This window comes from Malus sylvestris, chromosome 16 (assembly GCF_916048215.2).
Source record: "Malus sylvestris chromosome 16, drMalSylv7.2, whole genome shotgun sequence".
Classification (NCBI taxonomy): domain Eukaryota; kingdom Viridiplantae; phylum Streptophyta; class Magnoliopsida; order Rosales; family Rosaceae; genus Malus; species Malus sylvestris.
In genome coordinates this window covers 18,175,876-18,202,479 of record NC_062275.1, presented here as the reverse complement: position 1 = coordinate 18,202,479, position 26,604 = coordinate 18,175,876, and the positions used below count along the sequence as shown (strand labels likewise).

The 26,604-nt window shown below is 33.7% G+C and overlaps 1 protein-coding gene, 1 long non-coding RNA gene and 2 pseudogenes across 3 annotated transcripts; 1 reads left to right on the top strand and 3 right to left on the bottom strand.

Annotated features, from left to right (window-relative positions):
- Positions 1 to 6,103: 6,103 nt before the first annotated feature.
- Positions 6,104 to 7,236, top strand: LOC126609177 (uncharacterized; annotated as a pseudogene).
- A 3,750-nt stretch (positions 7,237 to 10,986) lies between these two features.
- On the bottom strand, positions 10,987 to 11,796 carry LOC126609176 (uncharacterized). Its single transcript, XM_050277167.1, has one exon. The coding sequence runs from the start codon at positions 11,794 to 11,796 to the stop codon at positions 10,987 to 10,989; it is 810 nt and encodes a 269-aa protein (XP_050133124.1).
- Positions 11,797 to 11,961: 165 nt separating this feature from the next.
- On the bottom strand, positions 11,962 to 13,522 carry LOC126608999 (uncharacterized; annotated as a pseudogene).
- A 574-nt stretch (positions 13,523 to 14,096) lies between these two features.
- LOC126609000 (uncharacterized) lies at positions 14,097 to 14,960 on the bottom strand. Of its 2 annotated transcripts, none has more exons than XR_007618063.1 (3): positions 14,676 to 14,960; positions 14,467 to 14,531; positions 14,097 to 14,161 (listed from the first exon to the last, which is right to left on the bottom strand). It is a non-coding gene; the product is annotated as an uncharacterized LOC126609000 (long non-coding RNA). The 2 variants fall into 2 exon arrangements; XR_007618062.1 differs by lacking the exon at positions 14,097 to 14,161 and adding an exon at positions 14,282 to 14,346.
- Positions 14,961 to 26,604: the final 11,644 nt, after the last annotated feature.

Sequence of the window (26,604 nt, the reverse complement as noted above, 5' to 3'; positions counted from 1 at the left end):
GAATTCTAGGCCAAATTTCAAATGCAACGGCTAGCTGACGTCAGCTAGCCGTTATTTTTTTATTTTTTATTTTACAGTTTTTTATTTTATTTTAATTTTTTTACACAATTTTTTTCCTATAACTTCTATTTTTATCTATAACTTTCTATAACTTCTATTGTACAAAATTTGTTTTATATTTTTTTCCTATAACTTCTATTTTACAAAATTTGTTTCATATATTTGTTCTAAATTCTATTTTTCTTCTATAACTTCCAAAGCCATTATACAACATTAAATTAAATTAAGTAACATGAAACAACATTAAATAACATTAACCAACATAAAAATTATACAACACAAAACTTAAAACGCATATTCCATGCTATTTTTGGCCCAAAAATGTGCAAGAAGATCGTATTGTAGGTACTTGTTTGTGGCACGGGAACGTATCATTCTATAGCACCTCATGTACTCATTTATAGAGATACTACCAGTTCTTCGAATTGAAAGGCAAATTAGGCCCATCATATATATTTGCACGAGCCCTTCTTGACCTATTTGGATCTTCTTGGTCATCATCGAACTCTTCATCAATATACCCATCTCGCTCATCCTCCACTATCATATTGTGTAATATGATGAAAGACATCATGATGGAGTCCAAATTTTCTCGACTCCACCCTCTTGTCAGTTCGCTGATGATCTTCCACCGTGCTTGTAGAATACCGAAAGCTCTCTCAACATCTTTCTGGTATGCCTCTTGGTGTAAGGTAAACAACTTTTCTGCGTCATTCCTAGGGTTTGGAATTGCTTGGACAAGTGTCGCCCACTTTGGGTAGATGCCATCTGCCAAGTAATACCCCATATTGTATTGACGGTCGTTGATGTAGTAGTCAAGTTTAGGTGCTTTACCTTCCGTCAGGTGATTGAAGAGGGGTGAACGCCCAAGAACTGTAATGTCATTTTGGGATCCAGAGACTCCAAAGAAAGCATGCCAGATCCACCCCATTGAGGTTGTTCATCCGTTGGCTGACACACTATAGCTGTAGCCATGGCTGTTGCTCTGTTTTGTTTGTTGCACCTTACTTGCGCCCATTTTTCTTCCAATTTGGAAATGGATGAGGACCCCCGGTTGGAATTCATTGCAAACTTGAATTGAAAGAGATTGAATTGAAATATATTGAATTCAAAGTTGTGTGAATTATAGCCCAATATCCACCCTATTTATAGCAAAAAAAATTCAAATCCAACGGTTAGTTGACGTCACTTAACCATTGGATTTGAATTTAAGTTGTAGTTTTTATATAATAAATTATGTTTGGCCCTATGGCCCTCGGTTGGAGACGTTTTTTTTGTGATAGGGCTAAAACGAGCCCTATGGCCGTATGGCTCTTTGGCCCTCGGTTAGAGATGAAGGCAAATATGGCCCTGTACTGTTCATTAAAATATTAATTTCTTGGAGGGCCAGAGGGCTAAAACGAGCCATCCGGCCAACCGTCGGTTGGAGATGACCTAAAATATATAAAATAGTCTACCTCGTTATAAGAAAGAAAGAACTTTGCATGTACTTGTAGTTGTACTACTCCCATATTGTCAAGTAGTTGGAAGTTGATGCTTGTCCCCCTAAATATAAACATGAGTAATTTTTTGTTAACAAATTTTTGGAACGTGACGTGAGTTTTATACAAGAAATTTTTAGTCGAAACATGGGCTGATACATCATACATCGTACACCACGTGTTATGATACAAGTAGTTAGACACTTAGAGAAAAACTCTTCTCCACTTATTATGATACGTAGAATAGCGACTTCATATTTCAAGAACACTAAATATCTGTTAATCTTGTACATCACGATTATTAATGAAAAGTTCTTACATGTGCACATTTGCATTGTTTTGTGTCATGTATTGGTACAGTTTTTGTCCAATGCAACCAACATCTATGAATGTACCTACATATATATTATTTAGCACTATATCTTGGAATTTGAAGTGAATTAACTATAAAATAAGGAAGGTGTATTCAATTGAAATTTTGGAGATATAAATGGATTTATAAATGTACGAATTTTGATGGAGTTTAATTGATTTGTAGATTTTTCGTGTAAAATTTTGATTCAATTTCGTCAAAATTTCAAGGGAAGAGGTGAGATATGGGAATGTATAAAATATACTACGAAATCAATTCCCTCAAATTCCTTAACTTTTTAAAATTTTCTAAAATATTCCTAATTGAATACACCTAAACTGTTATAAACTTCTTTAAAATCATAATTGAATACACCTGAATTTCTAAGGATGTTAATAAACTGTCTTAAAATCCTGATTGAATACATGTTGAATTTCAAATTACTTAAAATTCTAATTGGATACTTCTAGATTCATTAAAAGAATTAAAATCCCTCAAAATCCCAATTGAATACACCCCCCAAGTTCCTATTGTTTGAAAAAAAAAATCTACAAAACAAGTTAACAAAATTAATCAATAAAAAATTAAGTTGATCACCTAGTTGGGTATCAGGGCCGGTTTTGAGATTTTTGAGGTTTGGGGCGACGCAAAAATATGTGTCCTAACTTCATATAAGAAAAATTATTTGTTTTTTCACGTAAGATTTCGATAAAATAATACTTAGAAAAGCACTTCAAACTCAATAATTTTGAAATACATAAAAACTAATTTATTTTGTGTTGAGAGAAGGTAATCAGAAAACACCGGGCTTACAAGTAGATAGATGATGAGTTTTGTTTTCCTTCTATATGAATTTTTAAAGTGTTTTATATAAATCGGGAGGTTTTTCTTTTCTTCCCTTTACTAACCTTGTTAATTAATCATTCTTTCAAGTCTTTAAGTGATATGTATAAGCAATGAATGATGACTTAATTAAACCTGTTGGTGACAGGTCATATGAATTGCAAATTTGGTCTAAAATTATGCATTACTCTTTGTTGAAGGTTAGACTTGAATTGGAATAAATGTTTAAAAACTACAACTCACATTGCTATTAGCTAGTAATTAAGAAGAAATTAACAGCCAAACAAAAATTCCTAGAAATTAGAAAGAGTAAACATACACATAGCATTTCGAACTCAAGACCTCTTGTTAATTTTAAACAACAAAACCACAGCTTCTGATTAAACTTCTTGATCATTTAACCAAATGTCTTACGATTTTTTACTCTTATGAAAAGAAATTCATAAAAATTGGAAAGTAAAAAAACCACACACAACATTTATCTAGAACCTCCTCATTAATTTAATATAGCACAAAACACCACTTTTAGTTAAACATTTTGAAAATTTGAACAAATTATATAAATTTATATTCTTATGAAAAGAAAATCGTAAAAATTGGAAAGTAAATAAACACACAGTGTTTCAAACCCAAGTCTTCCTCACTAATTTTAAACAATAGAACCCACCAATTCTAGTTAATTTTTTGGATAATTTGACCAAATTTTATAAGTTTATACTCTTATGAAAATATACATGAAGATACCACCTTAATAATTTTGGTGCTCCCAATTGTTTTGGCCCCAAATGGTTGCCCAGGCCTAACTCGGCTAGAATCAGCCTGTTGGGTGCTTGGGCTGCACTCTCATTTCACATTAGAATTAATTATAGTGTTAGTAAAATTGAGGGATAATAATTTTGTCCTTAATTAATAGTTAGGACCTCATATCTTTGTTTTTTTATTTTATTTTAACAAACGATATTATCTACACTAAAGGGGGTGGGAGAGTGGCTAAGCCTAGCAATAATGTGGTTCAAATTTTCCTTTGGCGAGAATCGAACCTATGACGTCTCACTTACAAGTGAAGAGGAATACAACTAAACCGTAATACTAAGTAGCCATATCTTTACTTAATAATAATGGCCAAACACTAAAGCAACACATATTCTATTATTTTTTATACAAAAATATTTTACTGTATGGGGTAGAGATTTTGTTATCAAATAATGAACCAACCATTACAATTAGGTATCGAACTCATCATTTAGGTTAGTCAAACTTGAGTCATCTTTACCTCAAAATAATAATGGTCGACTACTAATTAATACAACATATTTTCCAATTTTCTGTACAAAAATATTTTACTCTTAAGGTGTGAAAATAGCCAACCATACTATCGAACTCATTAATTATCAAGTGATCAACTCGTACATGAGATTTCGTAGTTGAGATTGAGAATTGACAGATGTAGGAGAGGTTTATTTTAAGAAAAACTAATGAAAAGAGTTTGAAAACTTTGAGTTTTAATTAAAATGACAAAAAGGTGTTGTAAGTGAATCTTACAATGAGGGACTTTTTAGAGTAAAAATGTCATTTTCGCTAAAAGTGAACAGTACCAGGAGTGTTTCGTTAAAACTCACTTTATTTTAAGGGAGCTTTAATGAAAGGGGCTTGGGTTAACTTTTATTTAATGAAAAAACACCCTAAACTATTATTTAATAAAAATGGCGTAAATTTTAATCATAAGAACACAAAACTTTTATCTTAGGCCCTACAACACTAAAACACACGGGCTCACCAAAAAGCCCAAACCGCATAACAATTAATATTCCAAAATTGCCCCTAACGGAGCCTAACCCAAGCCCATTAGCCAAAGTTGCAGTTACTAAAATTCATCATCCCTCCCAATGCCATTAATGTTCACCAACCCATTCACACCGTACCAAAAAATCGAAACCTCCATTACTCCAAACGTCAAGATCTCAAAGCATTTTCAAGTTCGATTTTCAAGTTTTCAAACAATAATCTACACATCAAATACGGAATTTCTCAACCCAAAAACTCCATTTGAAGACGAAAAACTGAAAACATTCGAATTGTATGTTTGCAGAGTCGAAATCGGACAAACACAGGTACGAACCTATAATTTCTGATATTCTTGATGATTTCTTACTTTAATTTACTAAATATGTACATTTGCATGTTTGAGATTCTAAAAAATGAATTATGTTTCCAGTTCAGAGTTCTGATTTGCATCCAGACGAAAACACACAAAAAAATTGGGAAATAAAAGCAACAGAGAAGAAACAGAGGTACGTACCACAAAATTTCTGATATTTTCGGTGATTTTACAGTAATATGTAAGTTTGCATGCTTCGATTTCATTGAATGAGCAATGTTTCTGCAAAATGGTATATTTTTACTTCACTTTGATAACTGCTCGTTTTCTTATAACCTTTAAATAGTATTTTCTTGCCCTCATATTTTGGTTTCTTTGCTTAAATAACTTAAATATAATCAACATTCTATTCCGGTGGTGTTTTATTTTAATAGACATTGTTTACAAAATAGTTCACGATTTTTAAGTTTAATAAACAGTATTTACGAAATAGTTTACAATTTGCTTCATTTGTAAATGGAATTGAAATGTAAGGAAATAGTAAAATCTGGGATGCATTCACGAACGAGTATAAACATTTATTTACACTATTACACGAACTAGTGTGATTCTCTGTTAATAATTTGTACATTCAACAAACAGTATAGTTTGATAAATAGTGTAGTTTTTTTGTTTATGTTTGATAAACAGTATGGATTCAGAATCAATATGGTGTTTTAGTTCAATTTCTTAATTAGCATGCCCTACTCTGATGTAAATCTATCAATACTTTCAGTATTTTAAGTTTTTGTTTCGTAAGTACTTTGAGTTATTTTGATTGATAAATAGTGTGGCCATGTTGTTGTGGATTCAGAATGAGTGTGGTTTTCCAGTTGTGATCTATTCAGATATAGATCAATAAATAGTTCAGGTTTCTAGTAAAAAATTGTGGTTTTCTTGTTCAGTTTGCTAAATAGTTCAGTTTGTTTTGGTAAAAAAGTGTGGTTTTCTACTTCAGTTTGATAAATAGTTCAGTTTGCTAAATGGTTCAGTTTGCTAAATAGTTTAGTTTGATAAATAGTTCAATTTGATAAATAGTTCAGTTTGCTTTGGTAAAAAATGCCTCCTACAAAAGGCCATGCATTCACTTTAAAACTTTAAATGTGTGTTCTTGGTTCAGAATGATATGAAGATTGAAAAAAAAGTGTATATTCTTGGTTCAGTTTAAGAATTAGTGTTACTTATTAATTAAGATTTATAAATAAATGTGTATTCTTGGTTCAGAATGATATGGAGATTGAAAAAAGCAAGAGTGATCAGGAGCACATTGAAGACAGTCTTACAAGATAATGTGAATAAAGTCGGAAAAGTCTTCATATTTATCAAGCATTACTTCCACTTTAGCTTGGTAGTTTGGGACATTAAAAATGGAAAAATGACACACTACAATTCCAAACTACCAAGGGTACATGGGCATAAAGACCAATACTTTGATCATGCTGTGCAAGTGGTAAGAACAAAACTATAACTCAATTACAAACTATATTCTTATGCTGATAGGAAAAATCAAACTTCATAATACAATTTGTTTTTTTTATTTTTTTTTTTATTTTTTGTTTTTTATATTATTTTTATTTGTTTTGGCAGATAGACAAAATAGAAGCATTTTATAAAGATTTCAAAGGAGACAACAACCTCACAATAGATATTCAAAGATGCTTAACTTGCGTACAACAAAAGGAGGACTCGTAAGTACAAACAAGTTGATCTCTATATTTTCAATCAAATTTATACATTCAAACACATAAGAAGGACCATGAAAATCATATATACAAACACAAGACTCATACTTGAAAAATAGTTTGCAGTTTGCAAAATAATGTCATAAGAAGTTTTAGAAATAGTTGATTTTTCACTCTTTACACTTTACAAAACAATATTACAAATCAACAAATAGTTCATTTTTTTAGTAATTATATGTCATCTAACTACAAATATATGGAAATGAGACACAGAAAATAGAAAACAAAATCATTCTAGGAAAATATACTCTAAATTTAGACTTTGCAAAATAGTGTCATAATATAGTTTCAGATATAGTTCTAGTTTGCATAACAGTGTTACAAACAAGAAATGGTTTCATTTTTCACTTTTAATATGTCATCGAATGTTATAATATGATCTCATTATCTGTCATACTTATTTGTTTTTCCAAGAAAAAAAAATGCAGATTGGATTGTGGCATATTTGTCATTCAATTTGCAAATCAAGTGCAAGAGGGCAAACCAATAGAAGCCACCTTTGAGAAGGAAGAAGTATTTGCCAAAAGAGCTCAAATTGCAACTACACTTGTGAAGCCACCGATTTCGTACATCATTCCAGTTCTTTTACGAACGAATTCACGCAAATTTCAGCTTCGCTGAGCAACTTGGTCGCAGAAATACCCAGAAAATAAACAAAAGGTAACAATCTTACAATTTTTCTCAGTATATTTCACAAAAGCATACGGTTCATTGTTTATATAACTAACATCTACTGAAATCAAGCATATAGAATAACATGCATCAACTTAAACAAAACCCAGATTATACTATTTGCTTAAATTTATTTTGTTATTTACTCTCAGTACAAATCCATCACAGATCCACCCAAAAAAAGACTATTTACTAGCTAATTGTTCAATATATAAACATACATCATGCTATTACACGAACTAGTGTGATTCTCTGTTTGTAATTTTTACATTTGAGTAAAATAGTTCATGATTTTTAAGTTTAATAAACACTGTTTACGAAATAGTTTACAATTTGCTTCATTTGTAAATAGAATTGAAATGTACGGAAATAGTAAAATCTGGGATGCATTCACGAACAAGTAGTATAAACATATATTATGCTATGACACGAACTAGTGTGATTGTCTGTTAATAATTTGTACATTCAGTAAATAGTTTGTGTTTTTTTAAGTTTGATAAACAATGTTTACGAAACAGTTTACAATTACTTCATTTATAAATAGAATTGCAAATTTTCCAGATCTTACACATAATAAACCTCATATTGTACATTTTTATTTCTAATTTATTTAGTTATATGAATCTTATAAAGATTTATGCAGTTATAAAAATGTTGTCTATTTCCATAAATAGTAATTCACTTTGGTATGTTTCAAATATAATTGTGTACTCATACTGATTTTTATTTGTTTATAATCAAGTTGCATTCTAATAAAAACTATATTGACAGATGGTTTCAGTTAGAATAACTGTACAAATGTCAAACTCAACCAAAGCCAATGTCAAAATGATATCCAAAACAACAAAGAGGACAGAACAAAGGAAAATGCTTAGAAAAATAGAAAACATATCACGTACGAAGAAGGAGACAATTCATCTACAGATTGACACCACTACTGAAGAAGAAGTTGGAGAACCAATGCAAAGTGCAAAAAAAAAGGTGCAAAAAAAAACAACCACTACAAAGGCAGAGGAAAAGGAAGACACAACCTAAAGAACAAAATAATTGTGAATCAAAGATGCAGAAGAAAAGATACCAAACACTCCAACCACCAACAGCAATCAAGAGAAAGAAAAAGGAAAATGACAAACCAGTTTCAAAGAGCAAGAAAAAGGAAAATGCCAAACCAGTTTCAGAATCAAATAACCAACAAATTGAAGAAGTAATAGTGCAAAAAGTGGCAATACAACAAACAAATGAGCATAGTGACACAATTGACACAGTGCTGGACAAAAATGTTTCACCAATGGCAAAAGAAAGAGAACAAGAAACAGATATTAAAGCTCTAAAAAGCATGCTGTCAACAAGAATGATCTACAAGTCAAAAAGCAAACATTCAGCCAAAAAGCAACAAAGCCAATGACAAAAAACAGAAAGAAAGTCTTGGGTGAAATTCCATCATTCAACCTGGATTTAAAAGATGAGCCTTCTTCACACCCGGATGACCTTCCAGCAACAAATCATATAGACAATAGTTTGAATTGGACACAACTTCAAGTGTACAAGATGTTGAAACCAGATGATAGAAGAAGAATAACTCAATTCTGGTCAACAGACAGCAAGTAAGTAATACAAAACAAAACTCTTAACTAAAGTTTTTTTACACACTCCATAACTTTATAAGCACTGACGAATTATTGTATAACTAATACTTTTGCACTGTCCTGCAGCGATGAATACTGGACTGCTGAAACTACAGAATTCAACTATTATAGAATAATGGTGTTGAAAGAAGACCTGCACAGTTTGATGGCAAATGGACCTACATCAACTCAGATTGTTGATTCTTTCTGCTACTTGAAAAGAGAAAAAGAGAACATCATGAAACAAATGAATTTCTATGTCTCCACAACAATCTTTGTGAGCAAACAAAACAACTAATATTTTGCAAAAAATTATTTACATATACATATAAAAATTAGAACAATTAATCTGTAATTATGATTTTAGATGATTTTCATTTTCAATAGCACAACATCAATGAACAAAGCATTGAAACAACTTTGCGAAACAAGGAAAGCCTCTACAACCAATTGATGGACCAATATGGAAAAGTATTAAAGATTCTCTTCCCATTATTTCATTACAACCATTTCTCCTTGGTAGTTTTGGACACAAAAAATGCAGAAATGATTCACTACAATTCTCTTCGACAAAGCACAACAGATGAAGATCTAGACTTTGATTGCTACTGGGAAAATGCAGCAATAGTGGTAAGCAAAAACGCACAACCAAAAACTCTGTCATGTTTATAGAAAACAAGCATCTTATTATTACATTATAAATTTTTGCAGGGCCACTTTGTTCAATATTGGCTTGATAAAGCAAGAAAATCAACAAGCAATTCAAATGCTATGGATTCAACTCAAACCACAATGAAGAAAATCAATTCTATCAAAAGTGACATTGAATTCCAAGTCAAAGAAGACAGAACCTGTGCACAACAAAAACCAACATCGTACGTTATAAAATTAAAAGCATTTTAGTTATATATATGTATAGTTTGTGCTTACTGCAGTTTCAGAAACAATATGAATAATTTGATACAGTTATAGAAATAGTTTGTACCACACACTTAATTTCATTTTAATACTCATAATCATTCCATGAATTTCTTTGTAAATCAGATTAGATTGAGGCTTATACATGATGAGCTTCATTGACCAACTATCAATTTACTAGAAGGTTCAAGGACGTATAAAAGATTATCAAGTAATGAAAGTAAGGAAAGATATCCTCGTGGATTTGATGAACCATAATTTCAGCTGGACAAATGAACAAGAAGCATATATCGAAATCTCACAACAACTCACAAGCATTGGACATTAGAATAAAAAAAAAATACGCATTATATGTAATTTTGATGCAGATGTACTTTTTAAGGTTCAAGATGAAAATTTGAGAAATGGTGGAAAGTATTGGTTTAAACTAAAGCAATACTTACATGTTCAAGCTTACTTTTGCTATGATTTACAAATGTCATTATCAAACATATTTGACACAACTCTATATATATATGTGTGTGTGTGTGTGTGTGTGTGTGTGTGTGTTTCATGACTTAATCTAAATTTTAATCTATTTTGATAAATAGTTCAATTTGCTTTGTTAAAAAAGTGTGGTTTTCTAGTTCAGTTTGACAAATAGTTCAGTTTGCTTGGTAAAAAAGTGGATTTCTAGTTTTCTATCATAAATAATTCAATTTGATATATAGTTCGGTTTGCTTTGGTAACAAAGTTTGGTTTTCTACTTCAATTTGATAAGTAGTGTGGTTTTTTTTCATTTTCTCTTACCTAAAATGGAATATTAACTGGATCAAGAATGAAAACCAACATACTTGCCTCCTACAAACGGCCTTGCATTCACTTTAAAACTTTAAATGCAACACACAAACTTACATACAACCTATAAAACAGATATTGAAACCACAAAGCCATAAACTTAGATATGTATTCACTGTTTATCAAATTCAACATAATGTTTCGTAAAACTGGAAATACTAAAACGGTGAATTCATATTTATTACTCGAACATAATTCCAAATCAACAATTACATACTCCCAAACACCAATTGAAACAAAATAAAAAAAAATGTCCAAAATGAAAATCTGTTACATATCACCAAAAACTCTCATCTCTCAAAACAAAAAAGAAAAAGAATCAACCCTTTTGTATAACAACTGTACATGAAACCTTGTTATGTCCCGAACAACCACACCTACTACAAGTGACAGTCTTCTTACTCCCACTGATTTCCCCAGCAGATTTGATCCTAGTTTTCTTTAATCTTCCAGACGGAACCTTTGTAATTGGAGGCATCACACCATTTATGATAGTATCAACATTCAGCTTTTCCAAATTTGAAAATGGATGCCTGACAAATTGATATGTTTTTCGATAAAAGCTTGCTTTCCAGTAATCATCAAAGTAATAAAAAACATCACGAATATCATGTTGCAACACCTGCAAAGCATGAGAACCTGGGAAACAATTATGCTGCCATTGCACACTAGAACATGTCCTATCATCCAGACAAACAACAAACCGATTCCACTTCGTCCTAACTTCAAAAACATCCACATCAGAACGACTAATCCTGCAATGCATGCCCTCCTTTAACATCAACTTCATCTCATTTTCTTTCTTTGGACACAAAATTGTATGAATATTCTGACCAAATATTCTTTTCTCAGCCATACTACCCATCAACAGAACTCTAATATCTTCAAGAAGATCCATAAGTGGCATACAACGACTATTCGACACCATGGTGTTAAAAGATTCTGAAAGTGCATTGCTCATCAATCCCCATCTCTTACCAGAAAAATGGGCAATAGTATAGTTCTCTTTTGGCAAATCACACAAAAAATTCTTCACATGCCCTTGCCCATTATCCTTGAATTCCGCCATGCAATCATCAAAATCAGATAGGGTACATGCGTACGCACAATTTGCCAACAGATTCATCATTTTCTTCTTTAGTCCTTCACCAGCAGCCTTTGGAAATAAAGTACTCGCATTTTGTTTCAAATGAACAATACAAAATGAATGTGGACATTTGGGAAATAATTCTCGAATGCTATTCAAAATATCATCATGTCTATCCGACATAAATGTGATCACCCTCCTTTGAGACCTCAATATACCAAATAATATTGCCAAGAATCATCTCCAATTTGCTATCATTTCTGAATCAACAATAGCATAAGCAACCTCAAAAATCTCTGCACAACATAAGTGAAAATGCACTGTCAAATGTCAACTACTTCTAAAACTGTAATTGAACTATTTAGTATACTCTATTTGAACTACTTCTGCAACCTTTTTTCTTTATTTGAACATAAAATCAAAGACCAATGCACAAAAAAAAAAAAACAGATACAGTCAAAGTATCACCTATTTATGAAACTGATTGAATTATTTCTTAAACTGTTCTTCAACTAGTTCTGGATATGTTTCTTTCGCACAGTAAGCAAACAGAAAAAAATAATATCCAATATAAAAGTCTGAAATTATTAACTCACCATCGTTACCATTTTTTGCCCAGCAAGACAGAAGTGTTCCCTTGTATTTGCTCTTGATAAAAGTACCATCAATGAATAACATCGAGCGACAAAACATGAAACCTTTTATCCATGCATCATAAGCAATAAATAAACGAAGAAATCTATTGCTTGAACGAGCAGATTCAACATACCAAGGTAAGAACTTGTAAACATCAACATCATCACCATTTAACTCAAAAACTGCCCTCTGTTTGCCAAAATATGCAGTAGAATAATCGATATCTAATCCATAAAACTGTTTTAAGTTTGAAATAATCTCCTTTGGTTTAATAAGAGGATTTGACTGAACCTTGTCCTTGATGAGAGAAGCAACAAACTGTCGGCCAACAACTTTGTTTTCTTCTTTCGAATCATACCCTTGCATGTATGCAGATTATGCAACTTCCGAATAACAAAAAAGTCATTAATATTACACTTGAATGCATACACACGCCAAAGACAACCATCAAATTCCTTCTTAGAACACACTAATGTGATTCTTATCATTCTTCAAATACTTCAAATCAAAACTACATTCAACAGAAAACTTCTTCAACTTATCTCGGAAATCAACACAACCTCCCCTAAAGACTTGCCCCTCAGATTTTATGTAATTGTCCCATTCACATGACATATAATTGTGCACATCGTAAGAACCATACTTTCCTAAATGATCATTTTCACTAAAAACAATCATAGAGTCTAATGTACGGCAAGAAGAAGATGTGCTTTCCGTAGGTAACTGAACTATGGAACCATCACATTTATCTATAACCAATATTTCTATAATTGATTTCCCAACAAAATTAAGAACTATCAGCATGTTCAAAACATCGGCATCACAATCTAACATGCAATTAGGATTTTCATTCAAACCATATCGCAACTGAAAACAACCAACTCTCAAACCCTTAAACCTAGAACAAAGAGCAATGCAAATCTGATTGAAGGTAGAAGTTGATGAAATAGAACTGACAACGCATAAACCACCATATGTAAACCGAGCTAGTTTACCATTCTCCATAACTATTTATTAATAAATAACAACTGTTTATTAATCTGTTGCAATTCTAAATTCCAATCTTTGTAAAACAAATCAGTACTTGATAATTAAACAATATGCATATAAAGTGAACAAAAATAAAACTATTTATAAAACACAACAATCACAAAAAAAAAAAAAAACAAACAAAAACAAAAACAAAAAGTAAACTGAAATATCCACTGTTTCGTAAAAAAAAACACTATTTCTGAAAAATGTTAAAAACATAAAATGTGATGAACACCTATTAGTTAAACAATATAGATATAAAGTGAACAAAAAGTACACTATTTATAAAACACAACAATCATAAAAACAAAAAAGTAAACTGAAATATCCACTCTTTCATAAACAAAAAGAACACTATTTCTGAAAAATGTTATAAACATCAAATGTGATGAACACCTATTAGTTAAACAATATACATATAAAGTGAACAAAAATTACACTAGTTATAAAACACAACAATCACAAAAACAAAAAATAAACTGAAATATCCACTGTTTCATAAAAAAAAAAGAACACTATTTCTGAAAAATGTTAACAACATCAAATGTGATGAACACGAATTAATTCATAATAAATTTCTGAAAAAGGAAAACAAAATCAAGATGACCAACATACAATATAAACAAAAAACAAAAAAAACAAACAAACAAACAAACAAACAAATCAAAACTTACCTGAGATTCTTCGAAATAAGAAACTCCTAACTGAAAATTTCACAAACCAGAATGAATCTGCTAATCTGAAAACAAATCAACAACAATATATAAGTCGAATAAAAAGCTAAGCATAATACATGCAAAAACGAATTCAAAATCGAATTCCAATTAAAAAAAAAACAAACAAACAAATCAAAACTTACCTGAGATTCTTCGAAATAAGAAACTCCTAACTGAAAATTTCACAAACCAGAATGAATCTGCTAATCTGAAAACAAATCAACAACAATATATAAGTCAAATAAAAAGCTAAGCATAATACATGCAAAAACGAATTCAAAATCGAATTCCAATTAAAAAAAAAACAAACAAACAAATCAAAACTTACCTGAGATTCTTCGAAATAAGAAACTCCTAACTGAAAATTTCACAAAACAGAATCAATCTGATAATCTAAAAGCAAATAAACATCAATATATAAAGTCAAATAAAAAGCGAAGCATATTACGTGCAAAAACGAATTCAAAATCGAATTCGAATTAAACGAAAAATCGAATTCAAAATCGAATACAAAACTACAAAAACAATGTTGATTACCTCCAAACGAAAATCTAACCAAATATGAAAGACGATCACTCTAGTTAAAATATTCAAGCACAACGAACAACACCAATGACAACGATTCGATAGAATCTCAAAATATGCAACCACTGCGAATCTGTTCAGAAACAAAGGTTTATTTCGGAAAAATCCCCCTAACAAAGACGAAGAACAACGGTGATCACGATTTCAAAATGTGCTCTCAACATTCGTCGGCAAGCATTACTCAAACCACTCAACTAGATTCATAAAAAATTGAAAATCCCTCTGAAATTGGTCTGCAAAAATTAAAATTCAATTAGTTTATAGGTTCGGCTAACCCCAAACCGACTAATCTAACAGAATAGTTAAATTAGGTTAACCACATCCGTTAGGGGTAAAATTGACAAACCACCATGTTATTTAGTCTGGGCTATTGTATTTGGGCTGATATAAAATGGGATTTGTACTAATCATTAAATAAACTTTCAATGTGGTTTTCGATTAAAAGTTAAATTTTTCAAGCCCTTTTGGTTAGTTTTCCTTTATTTTAATAGAATGGTGGGGATTAGTCCAGGGTCATGTAAATTGTTGGAGGAGTTGGTAGAAGGTTAATATGTTCGTTAGAATAGTTAGAGTCTTGCGAGCTAAGCAAAGCTATTTATGACATAAATATTTAGTGATATGTAATTGCATATATACCTAGACTCCTAAACCAAACTGTTATGACTTGCTACCAAGGCTATACAATATTCCTGATACGTAGTTACAGATTTGCAATTCATTATATGACTCATCAAGATAACTATTATAGTGAATTCACAATGATCACGACAACAGATGGAGAACTTTAGACATTAATATATTGGGATTTCAAGGTAACACATTGCCGATCGATATGAAATATACTCACAACCTTGGTTTTGTCAATGTAAACTAGGTTCCATGCTTCAGAAAATACGTACAATAACTAATTATATGTTGTGCTTACTGCTTAAAACCATATTCCCTGGCTTTCTCTCAATATTAGATAGATTAAATGAAACAGAAACAAAACTGTAGTGGAGTGAGTGGGTAGGGTAGGATTTGGATATAGGGTTTTTCTAGTGAACACATGTGGCTTATTGTTTCATGTAATGCAAGATATTCGAATGGCGGAGCACAGTGTGGTCCTAAGCATGAAATGATAGTACAGTCTGACATATACAGAAATAGAGTTAATTACACGATTGCCCATGGATTTAATTCACAAAGGTGACCCAGTAAGTGATGACGACCCTTCGCCCACCTTTCAAAGTAGTGAATTTTTTGTGATGCCCAAAATTTGTCTAGTGCTGCTCAACTCCTCCTCATTTAGGGTGCCTCTGTGAGGGACCACTGCCCCAAAACTTACTTGTCCGTTGTCTCTAGGTCCCGTGGGGTACCTTACAGCAATGTAACAGTCCTTATTCTTAAAGCTCTCCACTCGATTCGGTTTGGACAGAGTATACCTTAAAGATTATTGTTAGCACTAATATTACACCGACCCAAATGCTTAATATCGCTATATCAGCAGATATTTTTAATTCTGAGTTGTATAATTATATTTTGTGTTGCATTTTGGAAGATAAAGTGACACGGAGGGTCCTGAGATTAGCTGCAAAATTAAAGCAGCATTATATTCTTAAATAGATATATGCACCGACTTGCTATTTGAGCCTATTTTCTTTCAAGAATATATCTGCCAACCAACCTACTTTGACATCCTGTATTGGGTCTCAGTGTCTCTTTTGGTCTCATATCCATAGGAGCACAGGCATGCACTCCATGCCATAAGCAGAGTTGTCATGTTTTTGAACAAAAATAGAGAACAAGGAAAGAGTTGTCTAAGTTTAAACATGAGAAACGGACTTTTGTACGTGTTTCTTTTTTGGGGCACTAATCAAAGTTGAATGCAATATTTTCTTTTTCTTTGTTATATATTGATGACATTTTGTTACGTGATACTTTCTAATTGTTAAGAGTATGAATTCTTTATCAAAAGAGAAAATAAAATCCTCAACTTTCTTCAATGATCATGTAATTACAAGTGTCATACAATATGGTAAGCATCACTTTGAGGAATATATGAGCACATATAATTAAGAGAGGTTAAAAATAAGCTACAAACATACTCTTTTTCTCTCTCAGCTCTCTCCGACTCACCCTCCCCAAAACCAAACCCTAGGTTTCTACAATCTTAGTCGCTAGCCCTTTGCTTTGGCTTGGGGTAGGCGGCAGCCACTCACCACCTTCCTCCCAGTCTCTCTCTCCCCCTCCCTAACCCTCTGCCAACCCATTCACCTATTTTATTCCCTTCAATCCCTCCCCCTTCCCAGCGCCGCCCCCTCCCCCACTTCTCCCCCTCATCTCCCCCCCCCCCCCGCCTCCCCTACCTTCTCTTAGCTTCTATAACACCTCCCATCCTCCCCTCCATAGCTCTTTCCCACCATTTTGTGAGTAACTCATCCTTGGCTATGTCTTTACCCAGATCCGTGCCATCCTCGTTACAAGGTTCCTCGATTTTGGGCTGGTTTGTGGTTTGGGAAGGTTTCGTGGTTGTTTCCATTTCCATTAGCTTGTTTACATGGCAGTAACGCTCCCCTCGACCGATTTGGTGCTACACATCCTTGTACTTTCAGATCCGGTAGACCTGCTGCCTGGGCGTTCAAATCTGACGACGCTGCTGGCTTAAGTGTGGTCTTGGTTAATGACCTGCTCACTAAGATGAGCTGACTGATGGTCCTTTCTTGAAGTAGTGCTTGATTCCTTTGCCTCGCCCTATGAATGTTGTAGTCGCGTGTTTGCGATGGTTAGATGTTGTCTTCGCTTTATGCGTTGAGTTTGTGGTCTCGTCTTTTAACGATGACTTTTTGTGGTCTTGTTCTATGGCGATGGTTTTATGTGGCCTCGCATTTATGCGATGACCTATGAGGTCGTCGGTATAAGTCTGTTGCATCTATCGTGTTTTTGTAACATATTTGTATTGATGACATTTTGTGGGGTTAGGATAGTGTTTGTGGTTGTTGTATAGGGGTTTACTTGTTTGTTTTACCATGCAAATTTACTCTAGATCAATTTCTTGGTCACTGGAGCTTATGTATCCAATTGGCAACCTCTATAATTGTTTGTGAAGTTTAATGAAATACCACTCTATCATTTCTTGTCGAAAAAAAGAAGAAACAAAAAAGAAAAAAAGTATAGAAGTAGCAAAGAGAAGAAAATCAAACAATAACCTTATAAAATCGCTAGTAGAAAAAATAGTTTGTGCGACGTAAAAACAAATTTGTCGCGCAAAAAAAAGAGGATAGGAAAAAAATAAAATAAAAATTGCACGACGATTCGTCGCACAAGAATACATAGCGCTTCGACTAACTGCCGTCATCGCATAAAGTCAACAAGAAAAAGCGAGGTAATTTTTTTTGCACGAAGAACTTGCGCAACCAATTGTTCATTGCGCAAGTTCCAGTTAGTTTTGACCATTTACTGCAGGTGAATCAAAAGAATTAACACAACATTTAATACTGATGTTTGCGCGACAAATACTTCGTCTCTCAAGGGTCCAAACTTTTCTATAAATAGGTGCTTCTGTTGTCCATTTTCTTCACAATTCTGTTATTCTTTTGTGCTGGGATGGTGGACAAAAACAAGGATGAAAGTGTGCACGACGCCAACCCGCATGATTAGAAGGACCATTTGGAGTTTGCGCATGCGATTGTCCCACTGCTGAGTGGCGTTCTTAGGAAGATTTGCCCGAGAATGTGAAGATGGTTGTGATGGCGTTCTTAGTAAGTATATTGTTGATGGATCAATAATTAAGTTTGTGATATTTTTAGTTATTTGGAATTAATTACTTGCATATATGTGTAACAATGTAAGTATACTCTTGACGATGATATAAACGAACAGTTGATGAAGTTGATGAATGGTGCGTTGGAGGGAGGTTACAATTGGTGGCATTATGAAGTCTTGCGGAACGGACCAGGACCATCCAAATAGTAGTTTTAAATTTATGTTTTGTATGACAATATTTAAATTAAAGGTTTTTTTTTAAGTTATGTATTTGGACTTAATTATGTTTTAATTCATGTTTGGTTATTTAAAGAGTTGAATGATTTATGGTATTAATTATTTTTAGACTAAATATTTAAGGTAATATTAATTTTAGAATAAAAATTTAAGGTAATAATAATATTGATTGTAATTATAAAGTTTACGTAAACATATCTATGTTTACGTAAACTTAATAATTACAATTGATAATGTCGTCGCAAAAAATATTGCCACCGACGGATGATGTGATGAGGCATCATGCAGATGGGGAGGCATGGAAAGAGTTTGATCGAACGTTCCCCAAGTTTGCTGCTGATCCCCAGAATGTTAGATTGGGACTTGCCACTGACAGATTCAATTCGTTCGGGGTTCTAAACCAACACCATAACACTTGGCCTATTTTCGTATTCCCATATAATTTTCCGCCTTAGAAATGCATTAAAAAACAATACATAATGATGAATCTTTTGATAACTGAGGATCCTGGTAGGTCAATCAATGTTTACTTAAGGCCGTTGGTTGATGAGCTAAAGGATTTATGGACAAACGGTGTGCGCACGTATGATAAGTCCACTAGGAAGATGTTCACTTTGCGGGCAGCAATTATGTGGACTCTAAATGATTTCCCTGCATATGCAATGGTTTCTGGGTGAAATACTAAGGGTTATATGGCATGCCTTGTATGCAAGGATGATGTAACATCTAGTTGGCACGTCAGAAAAGTTTGTTACCTTGGTCATTGGAGATGGTTTCCATGGGACCACGAGTGGCAGGAAAAGGATAAAGAGTTCGATGGGAACACAGAGCATTGCCTCAGGCCTAAAGAATGGTCCGGTGATCAGATTTTAGAACAGCTTAACCATTAGTATTTTGCTCTGTTGGGGAAAACAACAAGTCGGACCAGACCTTCTACATATATGAACTGGACGCACAAGCCTAAGTTTTTTAAGGCTCCCGTATTGGTCGAAACTAAAATTGAGACACAACCTGGACATTATGCATGTTGAGAAAAATGTCTTCGACACATTGGTGGACATCATTCTAGATATCGAGGGCAAGACAAAGGACACAATCAAAGCTTGTCTTGATTTCGAAATAATGGGCATACGGAGGGATTTATGGATGAATAGGGATAGTGATAAAGCCATAAGGGATCTTGCGTTTTTTTTTCATGAAATTGAATGATAAAAAAGAGTTTTTAAAGTTTGTATCATTTGTAACGTTTCCCGATAGGTATGCTTCTAATATCGCTCGTTGCATGAATGTTGACGGGGGTAAATTTGCTGGACTAAAGAGCCATGACTTCCATGTGTTTATGTAAAGCCTACTTCTTGTGGGTATTCGGCACCTATTGCCAGAAGATGTAATGAAGCTAGTCATGTTGTTGTCCAGATTTTTTTCCCAATTGACGGCAAGAATGTTGTGAAGAACGAACACTAATCAATTGCTCCATGACATTGTCCAAGTCCTATGCAAGTTTGAGAATATATTCCCTCTAGCTTTCTTCACAAGTATGATCCACGTGATGGTTCACTTGCCCGAAGAGGCATTACTTGCTGGTCCTGTCAACTGTCACTAGATGTATCTAATAGAAAGGTATATAATCCTCATCATTTGTTTATGCATCATTAGCCCATGCTTACTAATTTGTATCGTATCGTTTTATTTTGGCAAGCTTCTCGGCAAGCTGAAAAAAAATGTACACAATGTAGCGAAGCCCGAATGATCAATTATAGAGGCTTGGGTTCAATATGAGTCACTTACTTTCTGTGGAATGTATTTAAAAGATGTCAAGATGGCTTTCAATCATCCTCAACACAATAATGACGAGTGTGTGAGAAAGGAGAAACTTTTTGTTTTTGGCCAAAGCGCACGACCCTTTGGAGATCCTGTACGAGGATAATAGTTTTCCAGAAATGTCATGGAGGTGGTGCATTGGTTCATACTAAACAATTATGATGAGATAATGACATACTTAGATGAGCATGAAGATGAACATGAAGAGATGATGAAGCGAGAACATCCATCACACTTGTATGTCAAGAAACACCGAGAATTATTTCCACAGTGGTTTCTCGAATATGTAAGTTATAAGTGTTTTGTATTTGACATATATATTGTAGTATTTAATTTTCTCAAACTAACATGTGTATATTTTTGTATAAAATTAGGTGAAAAAATTGAAAGCATCGAGTTCCCCCACTTAGAGTGAAGAGTTATATAACTTGGCGTTCAGCCCGATTCACGTTGAATTGTTCTCAAGTTGCCATGTTAATGGCATCAAGTTTTTGGGGATTGCACGAGATGACAAGTTATGTACGCAAAATAGCGGTGTCCATGTCTCAGGTGGAGGCAAAAGTATGGACATTGACTTCTATGGCAAACTAACAACCGTCGTGCAATTACTTTACAAAGACCAATACCAAGTGATCATGTTTAAGTGTCGATGGTTTGATACAAACCCAAATAGGCAGGGAAGTGTTAAAATTGACCATGGCTTACTATCTGTGAACATTAACAAAACTTGGTACGATGATAACCCTTACATTTTGGCAAACATGGCAAAACAGATTGTGTATCTAGATGACCCTAAAACCGAGAGAGGTTGGAAAGTTATTCAAATGATGGATCACAAAAACGTGTACGCTATACCAGATCAAGACCCAACTTACTACAACGTCACTGACCAACATTTACAATCTTCAATGGAAAATGATTCGAAAACATTTCAAGATACAAATCTTATCCAAGAATTGTTTCAGATGCAAGAAGTGTCTTCAATCAAAATACTGATTCAGCCAATTACAATTGACCTCAGTGATCTTCCGCGATACGATGTTGCAGTGGGCCCGAATGACGACGGTGACATAGTTATGGAGGAAGAGGATTTGGAGACCGAAAGTGATGATAGCGACGACAGCGAAAGTTATTATAGTTCAGATGATGAATAAAGCAATTTATTTGCAACTTGCCATGTAAAACATAGTAAATGTAATTTTTTGTAATTTAATTAGCTTATTTCATAAATAAATTGGTTTTATTTCAATAAATATAAATTTGAAAAAATTTACCCGGGTAAATTAAATTTTCAGCTCTTTGCACGCGATTGTCATTTGCGCAACAATTAATTAATATTCGTAGCGCAAACAGCTGAAAATTGGGCACGCACGAAAATAATTTTGTGAAAATTTGAATTTATTGTGGGATGAATATCTTCTGTTCGTCGCACAATAATCTCAAGATTAAACTAAAATTGCAAACACTATCCCACTTTCCCCTCACTTCTCCTCTCGGTAAACTAACCCTCCGATAGCCATCTCCCTCGCACTGTCTCTTCCTCCTCCGACAGCACTGTCACTTCCTCCTCCAGCACCCCCTCTCTCCTCTTCCACCGACAGCTTTCTCTCTTCCTGCTTCGACAACCCTATCTCTTCCTCCTCCGACGGTGCTTTCCTTCTGAGGTAAATTTCAATTTACATAACTCTAGTCAATTTAGGAATTAGGGTTATACAATTAGGGTTCTAATGAATAATTGCTTTTATTTGATAAGTGCTTTGATTTGAGGTGGCTTTGAATTAGGGTTCTAATTTTTCAGTTTTTAGGGTTTACAATTTTGGTAATGTCGAACTTTTAAGCTATTGTATCTAGAAACTCTTGGTCCAAACTTGTTAGTTAACTTGTAATTTATCAATTAAATCCATTGATCAATAATCCTCACCACCTCTAATGAACTCTTTATCCAAATTATTATCCAAATCTTCTTATCCAAGTCAAAAAACATGTAATCAACTTCTATCATCCAAATAAACATTTGTACCACAAAGAAAAATTAAACTTGTGTTGTAGAGTCTGTTTAACTGACGAATATAGTGAGGGAAATAGAGGGTGCTTCGGCAAGGAGAAGAGAGAGAGTTTGATGTAATTCATATTGTGCCTCTATTTTTAATAGTAGGAAACATAAAATTTTGACCCAACAGGTACTACATTTTTAACTGGAGATTATTTTTAGGATACTATCTAAAAATTAAGATATGTTACAATCTCATAAGAATTTTCAAGAATTTACAACGTTATATTTCTAACTTGAGTTTTAGATATGACACTATCAAAAACTAAAGTTTATTTATTTCCCTCTCCTCCTGAAACTTGATGGGAGATGAAAAATTTTATGGGATGGAGAGACATTGATATTATGTTAAATTATGGGAGATGAAATGTTTTATGGGATGGACAGACATTGATATTATGGGATTAATTAGTTAAATTACAAAGTGTGTGTTGAGAATTTAGGGATTAATTAGTTGATTTTTGGGTACTTTGATATGAAGGCACAATTTACTGGAATATGTGGGTATTGTACGAATTAATTAGTTGATTTTATGTTGATGTTGTTTGTTAATGTGTGTGTATATACACATGTTTATTATATAAGGTAGGTAAAGAATGTGGGTTTATTAGAACAAACAATGACCTTGTATTGACTTACCTGAGTTTTTGGGAATTTATTAAATATGTCGGTGATATTATTTGAGAATGTTTTTGTTTACCCTTCAATGAAATGCATATAGGTAAGTGGATTCGTCTTTTGTTCTTCCTTTAATGAAATGCATATAGGTCAAGATGCTTTTATGGGGTTGAAGTGAGTGATGTGCCACAGAATTAGGCATGTTGAAGGATATGTTTGTGCAAATGTATAGTTACTGATTTTTTTCTTTTCTCATTGTGCAGATGTCAAACCTTATTAGAAGTCGTAAAGAGGTGACGACTGCACCCCGTTCGCCTCCCTCGGCTCATCATCAGATGCCACTGCTCTTGCACAAATAGACCACTTGCCGGTTGGTCCCAGGGTCTCCCGGGCTCCGGCGTCATCAGCCCCATTAGTGGCACTACCTGTTAGCACCAAGCGTGGTCACTACCGCCCCCGCACGTTGATAACTGTTTTTTTCCTATAGTGCCTTGTGATGCAAAAATTAACTTAACACACAAATTAAACCCTCTTGTTGTCAAATTGTAGTATAAATGCAAGTAGGGATCGTTCTAGGCCGGAGATTATGAGGGATTGCTAAAACACTTGAAACTGACTTAAATGTGTAAAAACAAACTTAAAAGCATGAGATTAAACTTACAAGACTCAAAACAAGGCCACAAGACTCAAAACAGATTATAGAGACTCAAAACTGCCTAAAAACAACTCTAAGGCAGTTTCTGCCACTAACACAAAGTTTGGACGAAAATTGATTTTATCTTGACTTAAAACACTTAAAAACACAATCTAAAACAAGTACTAACTAATGTGACTTTAATAAAATAAAGGGGATTTTGGTTTTGGACGAAAATAAGGAAAACAAAGCAGGAATAATTTAAACAGATTCTTAGACAAATTTAGGTGAATTGATGGGTGATGGGTTAAACTATGGATGATGGGCTAGCTAGAGGGTCTTTCTCCACACATGACACACTTGCATATAAAACGATTTCCAGTTGCTTTTCAATAAACCATGAACCTCAACACCCCAGATTAATTAGGTACGCTTAAATTAATCCTCAGATTTTCCTAATTTCATTGAATTGGATGATTGCATACAACAATCCAAGGCATTCCCCACAAGTTCCCTACATGAATTGCATAATAGAGATACAAGCAAGAATCATTAAGTTCTATGAAAATCATAAGCATTGACGAAACACTTGTAACTATGAATTGCATGAAACTTATGCCAAGAATTTACTTAACACGGTTGTGACGAACAACCTTTACTACTTGTGAATATAAGTTCATAACGATTAGGTGAAACTCCCTTATATCCTAGCATCATATTTATGCATGGAAATTAAGCGTGCACTCTCAACCAACATACACAAATCAGTTTTAATTCAAATGGATAAGAAAATTGAATTCACAACTTATGAATCACAACTGAAAGTAATCAAATCATATTGCAAGCATGAACATGGTTTCGAATTCCCCTCTAGCTAAGGGGGTTTAGTTTCTCATACTTACAAAGCAAAGATAAACAAATTTAGACATTGAAAACAAAAGAAAGAAAACATCTAAAAACGCTCCAACAATCCAACTTGAATGGCAAGCACGTCCAAGGGTCCTCCTTCTTCTCTTTGTTGCGGCACAAGGTGTGGTTTGATGGATGAGTGGTAAATTATGGTGGTGGATGGATATAGGTGAGTTATGGTGAAGGGTGGATGGGTGGATTGTGTTCTCCTTGGTTTTCTTTTCCTTGTTATGGTGAAGGGTGGATGTATTTATAGGCTAGGGAAAGGAGTGTATGGAGTTGTAATGAGTGGATGTAATGGGTGCAGTGGGTGAGTGTTGTGGTAATGAGTGGATGTAATGGGTGTAGTGGGTGGATGTTTGGTAATGAGTGGATGTAATGGGTGTAGTGGATGAGTGTTTGGTAATGAGTGGATGTAATGGGTGTAGTGGGTGGATGTTTGGTAATGAGTGGATGTAATGGGTGTAGTGGATGGATGTTTGGAGTTGTAGGTCAACACACTTGCACACACACATGCTGATTTCTAGCCTTCAAATCTTCAAAAATGTCCATCCTCATGTCTCCATGCTTGCAGTATCCAATCTTGGCTCAAAAATGCTCTAAAATGCTCCAAAATGCACTTTCTTACCAACTTTGTTATTATGACCTACAAACACACGAAAATAGCTTAAAATACATAATTAACTAAGAAATAACAACACAAATGCACAAGAACAAGCTAACTAAGTCGCATAAATATGCTCCTATCAAATTCCCCCACACTTAGCTTTTGCTAGTCCTCGAGCAAAACAAAAGAAACAAAACGAAACAAAACAAAACAAAACAAAACAAAACAAACAAAACATAACCTAACCTTCCAACATTTGCCTCAGGGATTTTCAATGAAACAGGACATGCCAAAGATCACTACTTACATAGAATTAAGCATTCCTTACCCTCGAGCATACTTAATCATAGTCACCATTCACTAGCTCACATTTAATCAATTAAAACAGCATTTTGAATATAGTAACATGCCTTAGAGAATTTCCTCAATTCCTTACTAGATACACTCTTATTTTCACACAAGAATTTCTTACTACACTCCCTATACTAGGTATATGTGAGAAGATTGATGTAAACATGAAAACTAGTACTCACATATGTTTTTCAACAAAGAAGCAATTTCTGGAATTATTAATTCATGTATTTATATGATCTCATGAATGGAATGCTACTACTTAGATGCGAGAACCAGTGACACCATATGCTCATATCAATTTCAAACTCCACAAATTGAAACACACAACACTCAAGATTGAAGTCAAGGGTTGTAACAGGGCTTGGGGGTAATGGCTAACAAAGAAAGGATAGGAATAACAAACGTTCTTAAAGCGATAGCAAGCAAAGTAATGGAATCAACACTTGGAATTTACTTTAGAATGCAAAAATCAACATTTAAACACAAAGGGAAGATTCATGCAACACTTAGGGTCGAATTCAATGCTTTGGACCCTTTCTTCAACAAACAACACTTTAGAGCTCTTTCTCATAAATTTTTCAACTCTTTTCACAACTTTTCTTCTTTTCATTCTATTTTCCACGAATTTTTCTTTTTCTTTTCCTTTTCTACCCGTGCCTTATGAAGGACTTTGGCACACACACACACAAGAATCACTTCCCCCACACTTGTTTGTCTGCAAGAGTTCAACAAAAGGAATTCCTTCTAAATTATGCTTTACTATGCTTTAAGAACAAGGGTATGGACAGTCCTAATCTAGGCTAGGTGAGGATAGTGTGGGTAACAAAGAACATAGGCAACACAAGGCTCAACGGGGCTAAACTTAAACACATAATGAACGGGATAGGGTTTTTGTCTCTTGGCTCAC

What these genes read in the sequence shown, in the direction of transcription:
- LOC126609176 (XM_050277167.1), bottom strand. Translation starts at nt 11,796, where the DNA reads ATGATGAATCTGTTGGCAAATTGTGCGTACGCATGTACCCTATCTGAT.